General features: G+C 35.6%; 1 protein-coding gene across 2 annotated transcripts in view; it reads left to right on the forward strand.

Annotated features, from left to right (window-relative positions):
* Nucleotides 1–12,619, forward strand: part of LOC127562861 (quinone oxidoreductase-like protein 2) — a 41,701-nt gene that overhangs the window by 7,453 nt on the left and 21,629 nt on the right. For both annotated transcript variants that reach the window (XM_051998889.1, XM_051998890.1), the window contains exons 2-4: nt 11,794–11,941; nt 12,094–12,186; nt 12,309–12,417. In XM_051998889.1, the coding sequence (XP_051854849.1) occupies nt 12,113–12,186; nt 12,309–12,417 (183 nt within the window). In that variant the 5' untranslated portion in view covers nt 11,794–11,941; nt 12,094–12,112. The remainder of the gene's footprint in view (nt 1–11,793; nt 11,942–12,093; nt 12,187–12,308; nt 12,418–12,619) is intronic.

Genomic DNA, 12,619 nt, shown 5'->3' on the forward strand with positions numbered 1-12,619 from the left:
TAGTCTTATTCTTCCCCTCCCAATGCCTCCTGCTCCAGATGGTAGAAGTTTAGAATGTAGAATCTTCTAGAGCCTCTCTAAGATCTCCAGATAGAGTGTCAGGGACCTCAAAATCCCTGGACCTGGACTGTTAGTACTCTTCTAGGCTTTTCCTGTCTTCCTTGTTGTTCAACCCTTTTTAGTTACATCCGACTCTTCGTGACTCCATTTGGAGTTTTTGTGGCCAAGATATTGGAGTGGTTTGCCATTTCTTCTCTCATACATTTTACAAACAGGAAAGTTGTCAAGTGTCTCAAACTCAGGAGAGTACTAATAGTCTATTGGGACTCCTATTCTAGTTGGCTGACTTTATGTAATTATCTTGTTTTTTTTTTCTTGGATTATTAATTTTTTCCAAGTTTTCCCTCAATCTTCCTCATTTGATTTTTAAAGTCTTTTTTGAAAGTTCTTTTATGAATTCTTTTTGGGAAGGTAACCATTTGATGTTATTCTTTGGAATAGGAGAGGTATTTTTTTCTTTTTTTTAATTTTGTAACCTTCTCTGAATATGAACCCTGATCTTATCTATTCCCATAATTACTTTCTATGATTGGGTTCTTTCTCCTTTACCTGCTCATTTTCTAGCAGATTGCTGGTCTAATAATCTCTAGTCCTGGGATATGGAGGATGGTGTCTCTGGCTTCAAGTCTTCCTTCATTTCTCCCCTCTGACCTGGAACCCAAGCCAAGAACACAATCTTTCTCTAAATGCCCACAGTTAGTGCTATTCCTGCCCCACTATTTCTGCTCTCACCAGGTGTAGTAATTCCTTCTCACCCAGGGATGCTTCTTGGCAACACATCTGCTCCTGGTTTTCTTTATAAGTAGAGTTTTCACCAGTGTTCCCAGTCTCAGATCCTCAACTCTTCACACTGTTCAGGAGATGAAAGTTCCTGTGGTTCCCTGCCAAGGTTACTTCTGAACCCTGCTAGCTCCCAGGGTTTAGCACTTGTTTTTTCAACAGAGCTAACCTGGAGATGTTTACACTTCACATGAGCCATATCTCAGTACTGGTATCTTTCTTTGAATCTTCTCCAGTTGTATCAGGAGGATCATTATTTTGCTCCAACTTTTATTTGTTTTTAACTGCTGTATGTTTGGTCTGAGGCGCAGTTTCATCTTGTTTGTGGGGGAAGTCTGGAAAGCTCAGAATTTCCTTACCTACTCTGCCATCTTCCCAGAATCCTCCCAACCTGGCCGTTTCTGCCAATATTTCCACTGGTAATATTGGTACAATATTTACACAAGGATATTTTAATTTTGATAAAATCTAACATTTAATAAATGTAAAAACACCATAGAAATGGATTAAAAAGTAACAATAACAACAAAGCATGTGCCATAAAATAAGAGCCAAAATAACATGCAATGTAGAAATATTAAAATATTAAAGAAATATTAAATATTTATGTAAAAACTGATAAATAACAAGAATGACCTGCATCATTTTTATTTGAAATAGTCTTGAAAATTCTAACAATGAGATAGAAGAAGCTATTAGTAGGAATAATACAGGAAATTATGAGGTCACAATATCATTTTTGCATATTACATGATAGTGTTTCTAGAAAATCCAATCTTCTCAACCAGAAAACTAATGGAGACAATAAATGAATTTATCAAGGTTGCAGGATATAATATCAATTCACAAAATAGTTCTTATTTACTAACATTAAAGACCAAAAAGATATCATACAATTCCATTTTCAATAGCAACAAAATCTTTTAACTATTCAGAAATTAACCTATTTAGAAATCTGTATGACCTTTTTTAGGGAAACTGTAAAATGTTCATAACTGAAATAAAATGAGACCTTAATAACATTTAATGTTCATGAATAGGTCAGATTAGTGTAGTAAAAATGACACTATTACTCAAACTAATTTGCATAGTTAATGAAATATCAGTTGAAACCTCAAGAGATTCTAGTAATAGATTACATGATAATGAAGTTTTATATGAAAAACAAGTAGGCAAGAAAATCAAGAGGCATCTTGAGGAAAAAGGCTGATGAAAGTGATATCCCAGACTAAAAAACATAAAGTCCTTCTTTTCTTTAAGAGGAATTCAAGGAGTATCTTCTGTATGAAGCATTTCTTCATGCCTTCACCCCACAAAGGCTAGTGTTCTCCACAAAGAACTTTGTATTTAGCTATTTTGTATGCAATTTGCATTTACTTAATATTTATATTGTATATATTTGTTTATATATTTACTCTCTCCTCTTCTTATAAGAGAGTGTGGATTATTTCATTCTTTTATTTGTATCTTAAGAGTCTACCCAAGTGCCTACTGCCATAGTAAGTGTTTCATAAATACTTGTTGCACTCTACTAGAAAAATAAAAAAAGTATCTGAATGAGACAAAATAGAGATATAAAACATTCAAGTAAATATATACAATTGCTCAATTTTTGAAAACCTATAAATAATAAAAACTGAATTAATTAACAAATTTCAAAGAATTTTTTTTACTATATCAGTTTTGCAAGAAATGAATTTAGACTAAGGGTTCTTAACATGGGACCCAGGATTTTTTAAAAAAAATTGATAACTATATTTCAATAGAATTATTTTTTAAATTCTTTGCATTTTGTTTCACATATTTGAATATATTTTTCTATGGAGGAAATTTCTAGTTTTACCAGACCACCAAAAGGATTCATGACACAAAAGAAGCTAAAAACTACATATTTTGTTCCGCCTCTGACACTGTAGGCCTGAATTTCAGTTGAATGATAATCTTTAAAATAATAATTTTTTTGAATGCAAGAAAGATTTATTTTGCATTCTTGCAAGAATGGGTGCCTACATTAATATACACACCTCAAAGGCAGCATAAAATAACTTTTTTTAAAAAAAGGAAATAATTATTTGAGATAAAAATGGAATAAGATATTTATTTCAATTGTAGCTGAGAGACATGTTTTTAATTAAAACTGAAGGATTTGTTTGAGACAAGATATTCTAGATTTAAAATTTCTGTACAATAAAATATTATAATCAAAACAAAAATATTTTGAAACTTTGGCACTTAGAAATGTATATTACAAATATTATAGATAAAAATCTGAAGTATAAAATATAAGGAGTTTCTAATTTATAGAGAACAACCAGCTCATGGTGAATGAATTACCAATGGATTTAAATGAACAGTTTTAAAAAGAGAAAAAATAAATTGTAAAAAAATTTTTTAAAAGTACTCCATTCACTAAGAATAAAAAAACACTGCTTTTGTTTTAGACAATAAGTCATATTTGATTCTTTGTGACCTCATTTGAGGCTTTCTTGGCAAAGATAATGGAGGAGTTTACCATTTTTTTTCTCTAGCTCATTTTACAGATAGGGAAACTGAGGCAAACATGGTTAAGTGACTTGCCAGGATCACACACTTAGTAAATGTTTGAGGTCAAATTTGAATTTATGAAATTGGCCCCAATCATTAAAAAAATGAAATCCTGCTGTCAGGGTTATGGAGAAACCATTTTCTCCTTCATATCTGGTTGATTATGGATCTAGTAGAGTATTTTTAGAAAACAGTCTAGCAGTGCATAATGAAAATTACAGAGTATAATCTTGTATCTTATGTTCCAATGGCTCCATTGTTAAGAATGTTATAAAATAAAAGTGAAAAAAAAACCCACCAACAAAAAAAGCCATCACTTCTAAGTTTATAATAACATTATTTTTTAAAATCAAAAGCAACCTAAAGGTTCAACAACAGGAAACAGTTAAATGAATTCCAGTTCTTTAGCATAATAGAGTTCGTAGTGAAATTAAGACAGGTGATTACAAGGCATTAAAGAAACGGGAAATGACCTTTGTGGAATAATGAAAACCTTAAAAAGCAGAATCAGAAGATCAGAGTGTATATGAATAATGACCACATAATAGAACAAGTTAATTGGAATGAATCAAGCAAGAAAATAGTTTTTTGAGGATTTAGAATGACCAGGTTATGACAATTTATGCATTAAAGTTAATTAATATAAATGTAAATACTTTTGAATCAAGCTTAATAATTATGTTGCTTATTAATATTATTTATAACTAATCACTATAAACTGGGGCCCTTGATATAACCACGGAGATGATTTTATTTAAAGTCACTGATTATCTAGGGAGATCTAAAGCAGGGATATATATTCACCAAAACTTTTCTCCTCTATCTCTTCTGCATAGAGTTCCAATAGATAGTAGTTTCTCTTAGATGCTCCTGTTCTTAGACTACAGTTAAGTCCCAGAATACTAGAGGGCTTTTCATCTTGGTACAATGGCAAGGTCTCCTGAGCCAGAAGACATGGGTTTAGCATGGCATAGTGGTAAAATAGTGCCGTTGGATTTGGAATTGGGAAGACCCAGATTCAAATGTTGCACCCTTCACCATATTTCTCAATAATAATTTGCCTCATATAAGCAGTAGCAAATTGCTAGCTAAGTCAGGGATTGCCAGGGATAATCTTTAGCCATCACTGATTTTTAAGGATTAGAGCCTTCTTGTAGAGGAGAGTGTTGTCCCCTGACAAGAATTCTTTTCTGTTGTTATGACTGATTCCTTCTCATTCTCTTCTTTTTTCACCTACCCTTTACACTTTCTTGGTCCTAATGTCCCTTAACAGCTCCCTCTCTGGCATATCCTTATATGTGTACTAAAGCAGAGAGGAGAAAACAAGCTTCCATGAAATGTTCTTTAGCACCACATTACATTATGGACAATGTGCTTCTTTACCAGGGAACATGGAACATTTCATAGCTAGTATATGATGAAAAATCCATTGGTGAACCTTTGGGTGTTATAAAGACCTAACAAATATAAGAGAAATTCAATTTGATTCTGTGAACATATACTAGAAATCTACAATATGTATTTGGGGGCAGCTTAACATGGAAAAAGAATGGTTTCTGCCTTCAACTTTTTTTTTAACCAACATAAATAACATACAAGTAGTCCTTGTGAAGAAACAAGATTTATCCTGCCATATATATATATATATATATACACATATGTATATATATGCTATCAATAATTTAAATATTTTAAAAATATTTATTTTTGTTTTAAAATAGTTTTTTTTTTAAATCAGATAGTAAAATGCTAAGGCACAGTGCACCATATACTCAAAGAAATGGATTCTTGTCCAGTCATGCCCAACTCTTCATGACTCCCTTTAGCATAGTTTTAGCCTAGATATTGGAGCAATTTCCATTTTCTTCTCCAGCTCATTTTGCAGATGAGGAAACTGAGGCAAACAGGATTAAGTGACTTGCCCATGATCCTACAACTAGTAATTGTTTAAGGCCAAATTTGAACTCTAAGATGAATCTTCCTGACTCCAGAATGGTAATCTCTTCACTACCTCACTTAGTTGCTTCAAGGGAACCTTAGAGAATAAAATGAGTATGAGAGAAAATGATATTATATACTTCCACTGTAAATGGTATCTTTAAAAATTGATCTAGAAAAATTAAGAATTGGGAGCATGTCATTTTTCTATCTCGTAGCTGATTACTTTGCCTCCCTCCCACTTTACTAAGAAGACAAGGCCATCTGTCCTAAACATACCCATCACCTAATCTTTGTGATTATCATTGATTATCAGAATCACTGAAGGGAATCCTTTTTCCTATTCTCTCTCTCTCCATGCTCGTAAGCCTATCTATCTTGGTTATAACTCTTCCCCATCCCTCTCTTTCTTTGCCTTTTACTTCCATGATGTCCTCTGGAGCTCTTGTTTTATCATTATCAAACATCCCTTCATTCTATGTGTCTTCCTCTCATACTGTATCCATCTTCTATCACTCAGGAAATCTAATTTCTATTACCAACTTCTTACTCCTAGTCACTCCTTAGTGTTGGTTTCTCTTCCTTTACTCTCCAGATACAGAGTCTGGAAGAGTCAGGGCTGTCCCACTGCCATCCCAGACCATTCATAACCGTGTCAGTTCCCAGAAGCCCCATTTCCTTTGAAGTCCTCTTTGTCTGTCTCTTATCACCCTATCTAGATCCACCTTCATACCTCCTGGATACTCTCCTGCCTTTCTCAATGAATTAAGCAAATAATGACTAGTCTTCCTTTCCATACTAATAACAATCTTACATTTGGTTAAATTCAGATTTAAGTTGAAGCACTGATGATTTTCACTATGATGGGGAAAGCTCACTCTTTGCCTTTTTCACTCCTCTTTTCATGCTACTGAATGCTTCTGGAAGTCAAGAAACCATGTCAACGCAAATGCACCACAAATTTGCATCATCTGACCTTGATTGGGCCATTGATACATAACAATTGATCAGGAAAGTGAGTGAAGCATCTTATTACATGCCAGGCACTGTGCTAAGTGCTGGGGATACAAATAAAGGCAAAAGACATTCCATGCTTTCAAGAAGATGCCAGTCAAAGATGCCTTCTCTGATTCCTTACTCTCTTCTTCCCCACAATTAACTATCATTTCATAGTTTTCTAAAGACCTTTTCAGTATCTCTCCTATATGTTCCTTCTTTACCTTGTATCATGCTAATTTGGGCATTTTAAGGAGAATATAATGTCTTTGAGGGCAGGGAATGTTATATTTTTGTTCATTTTAAGGAGAATATAATGTCTTTGAGGGCAGGGAGTGTTATATTTTATCTTTGTATCTCTAGTGTAATGCTTCAGTTCTTAGTAGGCAAATTAGTTATAAATAATTGTTTGATGTGTGAGTGAAAGTTGGGGAGAGAGATAAAAAAGAGATAGAGGCTGGGAGGAAAATTATGGTATTCACAGTTGTGATCAAAAGAATTTATCCAGCAGAGATATGGATAGCTAAACCCACTCTTAACAGCAGGCAGTTACACATCCAAATCCAGGTCAGGCTAATAATAATTAATAACAAACTGTGAAGTGGATATGTGGATTCCAAGCCAATAAAATATTCCTGACTAAAGAGAGCAGGTGAATTTGGCTGTTAGTAATGTCTGGGAAAGGAAATGAGAGAATTTAGGCAATGGGAAATTAGAAGAGAGTAATACTGGCTAGTTATAGGATCATAGTGGACTCATAGACCAGGAAAGACCTTACAGATTATTCAGTCCAGTACCTTCATTTTACAGATGGTAAACTAAGAGCTAGGGGAGTTCAAGTGACATGTAAGTCCTTTATTCAATGTAACTTCCTCCCTTTAGAATATAAACTCCCAGGAGGCAGGAGCTGTCCATTTGTGTCTTTCATTTGTGCCCACCCAATATGTAGCACAATATGTACATAGCAGCCCCTTAATAAATGATCATTAATTGAATAATTGAAGAAAACAGACCTAAACTTATAGACAGGAGGCTTCTGAATAGTTTATAAACCTTCTTTAATTTTCTAAATTCTAGACTATATTCTCCCTGCTGTTACTTTTTTCTCTTTTCAGCTGTTCACAAAGTCATCAAATAACATGATGTGTGTTGACTTAATTTGGAGGATTTTATGAAATTGTTCATAGAATGTTTTGACTTCTATTGCACCCAGTGCCTTCTTGGTCATGAGAGCTGCAAATAAGATAGGATACACTGAGCTGATATTTCTAGTTGCCTTTGAGTATTTAATTATAGCAATTCCACCAGCTTGACTTCTCAAAGGACAATCTGTGAGTTATGCTTCTGTTTACCTGAAACTTCTTTCTGACTTTTAGTCTCAGTCATGGCAAGGATGTCAATATAGTTCTATTCCAGTTCCTTAAGTAACATATTGGTATCCTCATCAATCAAAATGGCGGCCAACATCATTGCTGGCGCAGTATATAAATTCTTTTGCAATACAGGCTGGAACATCAGATCATTAATCTGATCCCACTGTTGATCAACATGGGAGCTTTGACTTGCTGGGTTTCTGACCCTGGCCAGTTTGCCATTTTGCCTCTTAGGCAGTCATTCCCCTCTTCTCTTCCTTCTTTCCTACAGGCTTAATATACTGGTGATGAATTTAATGCGAACACATCTTAGGTGATCCAACTTGCTTCAGCCTTTCCTGTCAGAGGGTACTATTGGCCTGGACAACCACACCTAGTGATTCAGCTTTAATTATAATATAGTCACAGGCATTTTAAACACTGCTGTCTCAAGGGTAACTGCATTACTTAGAAACTAACAAATACTCTTGTCTCAACTTTCACAAGGAAATAGAAACATGTCCAAACCTGCATTGTTAGGGAAGAAGGGAGACATGAACTCCTTCATCTCTTTATTAAATAGGAGAATTTGGGACTAGCATGATTCTTTTGGATTTTTCCTAGCTATGAGTCCAGATGGAAGAAGGATGGTTTAGAACTCCTTTACTTGTCCTGGATCCCATTTTGAATGTGACTCAAACACCAAATGAAACAAACATATAACTCATTGATTCTTTTCTCAAAAGAAGGACCCAATACTGTGCCATGAAACCCTAATTTTACTGATGAGTGACTAAGTTATCTTATCCTCCACCAGAGCTAGCTGTAGGGACAAGTCTTTATAAAGTTCTCAGCTACCTAGGGAATAATGAACAAAGGACAAACACTTTTGGATATTGCTTTTTAATCCTTGCAAATACACATTTTAAATAATATTTTATAATATTTTATAATTTTATAATATATTTATATTTTATAATATAATTTTATAATAATATTTTATTTTTCCAAATACATGCAAAGATAGTTTTCCTCATTCACCTTTGCAAACCCTTGTGTTCCAAATTTTTCTTCCTTTTACCTCCCAGCCTTTGCAAGACAGCAAGCAATCCGATATAGGTTAAACAGGTGCAATTCTTCTAAATATATATCCGTGTTCTCCATGTAATGCAAATATTTTTAATGACAGAAGCTCATGCTCTTGGGTGTACAAGATGTGTATTTTGCTATTATTGTATTAAAAACCTTCAGGTGTGATGTCTTCCTGGGACAGTAACACGCAAAGGAAATTTTCATGAATGACTTGGAGGTAGCCTCCAACGTTAACAAACGTTGTATATTTTCTGTTCTGTTACCTTTCTCCCAATTCTTGCTAGAATAACAATAACTAACTCCTTCCTCCTCCCCACTACTGCCTGAAGGCCAGATATGTCACATTTCACCTTTTTCCCCTAATTCTATAGTGTCTTAAGAGGGTCTGGTTGCTGCCATTGGCTCAAGTCCCTACCAATTGTGTTTTCCTGATTTAGGAGTCCAAGATTTCCAGTTCTACTTTACTGTTTAACATTCAGTCTAGCTTCTATGAAGGAATATTTACTCCAAAAATATAGCAGAAACAAATAGCTATTTTTCTCTTTCTTCCCAGTTCCTGGGGAGGAGCATAATTTTCACTGGATACTACCTCAGAATGGGGACAGAAGAGAGATTAGGTTCACAGTTTATTTATTAATTTAAAAAAATCACTTTATTTAATTAAAGCTTTTTATTTTCAAAACATATGCATAAATAATTTTCCAACATTAACCCTTGTAAACCCTCTTCCTTTCTCCTTTCCCTAGATGGCAAGTAATCTACTATATGTTAAACATGTTAAACATGCCTCTTTATATGATTATGTGACTTCTTTGTTGCTATTAACATAAGAGGTAGCCCTTTCAGTATTAAAAAGTTTATGTTTGAGTTTTCCAACTTTGCTAAAGGACAAATAATGACAATTAACATTATCAACAACAATCCAGATACCAAAAAGGTTATTGTTTTGTGTGTTTGTTTTTTGAGGCAATCTAAGTTAAGGGACTTGCCCAGTGTCATGTAGCTAGTAAGTATCAAATATCTGAGGCTGGATTTGTACTCAGGTTCTCCTGACTCCAGGGCTGGAACTCCATGTTAAACACAGTAAAATATATATGTTAAATCCAATATAGATATGCATATTTATACAATCATCTTGTTGCAAAAGAAAAATCAAATCAAACAGGAAAAAAATGAAAAAGAAAATAAAATGTGAGCAAACAACAACAAAAAGTTAAAATGCCATGTTGTGATTCATACTCAGTCCTCACAGTGCTCTGTCTGGGTATAGATGGCTCTCTTCATCACAAGATCATCACAACTGGTCTGAGAAATTAGTTCCTAAACAGTACAGTCAGTCCTACACCTGACCATTCCAAAGTTCCCCTGAACTTTTTATTCCTGGCACACTGGCTTTTCAGGTTTCTCTGCAGGGTTGGAAGCAATATCTTGCTTGGAATCTTGGCTCCAAGTTCACTCATATTGAGTTGAGCTCACTGGTTTTAGACTCTATTCCTAGAACTGAAGAGTAAACCATGAAGCAATTTTTGTGGCTTCAGTGCCCCCAAAGGGGAAGGGAAATGTGACTCTTCTCCCACCCAGCTTAGTATTGGATGACCATGCTGTGAGCAGATAGGACTTTTATTCTGGGTGCTATCAGACATGGCCGGGGGAATGATTCTCCCTGTCTGGTAGTTTTAAAGAACAGTCAGCTCCTGCTACATAGCCAATGGAAAGAGGATCTTTCCATCTATATGGCAGGGACACCTCTCATATTTCTCCATCTTATTTGAGACAGACTTGTGTCAAAGTCCTATTACACTAATAATTCCTACGATTTACAGCCAGAATTGATACTACATATCAAGTCCAAATTTCCCTCATTTCTTTTTTTACAGATAAAGAAACTGAAGTTCCTAGTATATTAACATTTCTCCATCTTATTTGAGATGGGCTCGTGTCAAAGCCCTATTACACTAATAATTCTTAGGGTTTACAGTCAGAAATGATACTACATATCAAATCCAAATTTCCCTCATTTCTTTTTTTACAGATGAGAAAACTGAGGTTCCTAAGGGATTAAGGGATTTGTTCAAAGTCCCACAGAAAAGCTAAATAGTGACAACCATTTGGTGTAAATAGGTGAGACTACACCTCAGGAACTGAAAGCCTCGAGGTCATTTACAGGGAGACTGTAAATAGTGACCCAGAAGGCAGTCTCACATGAGCTTGAGGCAGTGGAAGAGATGGAGTTCATTTTGGAGAAGGAGCAGGAAGGGCATCTCTGGTAGTATGTGGGCATCCAGAGTAGAACAGTTTTGCAATAATACAAAGCCAGGACCTTCTGCTCTGTCTCAGTACCCCCTGGAAAATGGAATCTTTCTTTTTATTTGAGCCTGAAACCTCTATGTGTTGTCTCCCTCCTATTAAAGCCTGAGACTTCTGTAAGCAGGGCTGCTTTACTTTTCTAGTTATTTGTCCAGCATTGAACACAATGTTTTCTTTACATACTGTAAGGGCTTAATTGATGTTTGCTTTTTTGTTGTACTGCAGCCATTATAGAAAAATGATAATAATGCTCATAGTAGGCAAGAGAAGAAAAAAAAAACCCAAAGAGAAACTGCTGGCAGCAAGAAGAGTAGAGAGATCAGATCTTAAAAAAATTAATCAAATCAACTTCAAAGCCTCATTACATGACTATGTGACTTCTTTGTTGCTATTAACATAAGAGGTAGCCTTTTCAGTATTAAAAAGTTTATGTTCGAGTTTTCCAACTTTGCTAAAGGACAAATAATGACAATTAATATCTTAAACAACAATCCAGATACCAAAAAGGTTATTATTTAGTGTGTTTGTTTTTTGAGGCAATCAGAGTTAAGGGACTTGCCCAGTGTCATGTAGCTAGTAAGTATCAAATATCTGAAGGTGGATTTGTACTCAGGTTCTCCTGACTCCAGGGCTGGAACTGTACTACCTAGGTGCTCCTCAAGAAAGTTGATGTCTGGGTGGCAATTTGGGATTTTTAAAATGGTTTTCCATCTTTCTCCATTAGCTAGGTGCTGTGTAGATGCCTTGGGTCATTCCTCAGTCAGCACTCCAGCCAGCCTAGTAGAAGAAGAAAGAGCTGCAAATAGCCAGGGGGAGTCCTGCCCACGCTGTTGTGCTTCAGCTTTCCCTCCCTGGCTCAGCTTTGCAGTTGGGTAGGTGTGAGACAAGATTAAGGATGTGGGTGGCACAGTACTATGACCCGTACAATTTTTTTTGGCCCCTTTCTTTATTCAGAAGAATAGCCCCAGACTCTGAGATCTTGTTGCTTCTAAACAGATTTCTTCTGTTTGAAAACTTTCTCCAGAGTGTGAAACCCAGAAAAGATGGCTGTAGCTGGATTGGCACACTGTCTATCCCATCGTCCAGTTGGGACTATGCTATCTTGGATTCTGTACAGGTGAGAAACCCTACCTAGCCCTCCTCACTCTGTGATAGTTCAGGGTAGAGCTTGGCTTTCTGTCACAGGGGATGAAGGAGTATTTTTGGGGGTAACTGTGGACCCTATTTCTTGTCTTGCAGAAAGAACAAGTGCTGTTACCCTCGCTACTACAGAGCAGCAATCTGCAGGGAACTGAAGGTCCCCTTGGCTATTGAGGAAGTCCCCACTCGTCCCATCCAACCTGATGAGGTAGGGGGATCTCCAGAACCAAAAAGTCATGCTTAGGAAGACCCATGGGCTTTTTTCTCCTCCACTCCACTGGGTGCTTATTGTTTAAGTCTTATGAGCTCCTTAAGGGAAAGTACTTTCTTTTTGTATTTATATTATCAACTCTTAAAACAGTGATTTCTCTCTCTCCCTCTTTCTTCTTTCCTTTTTCCTCTCTCCCTCC

Source organism: Antechinus flavipes, chromosome 4, assembly GCF_016432865.1.
Source record: "Antechinus flavipes isolate AdamAnt ecotype Samford, QLD, Australia chromosome 4, AdamAnt_v2, whole genome shotgun sequence".
Lineage (NCBI taxonomy): Eukaryota > Metazoa > Chordata > Mammalia > Dasyuromorphia > Dasyuridae > Antechinus > Antechinus flavipes.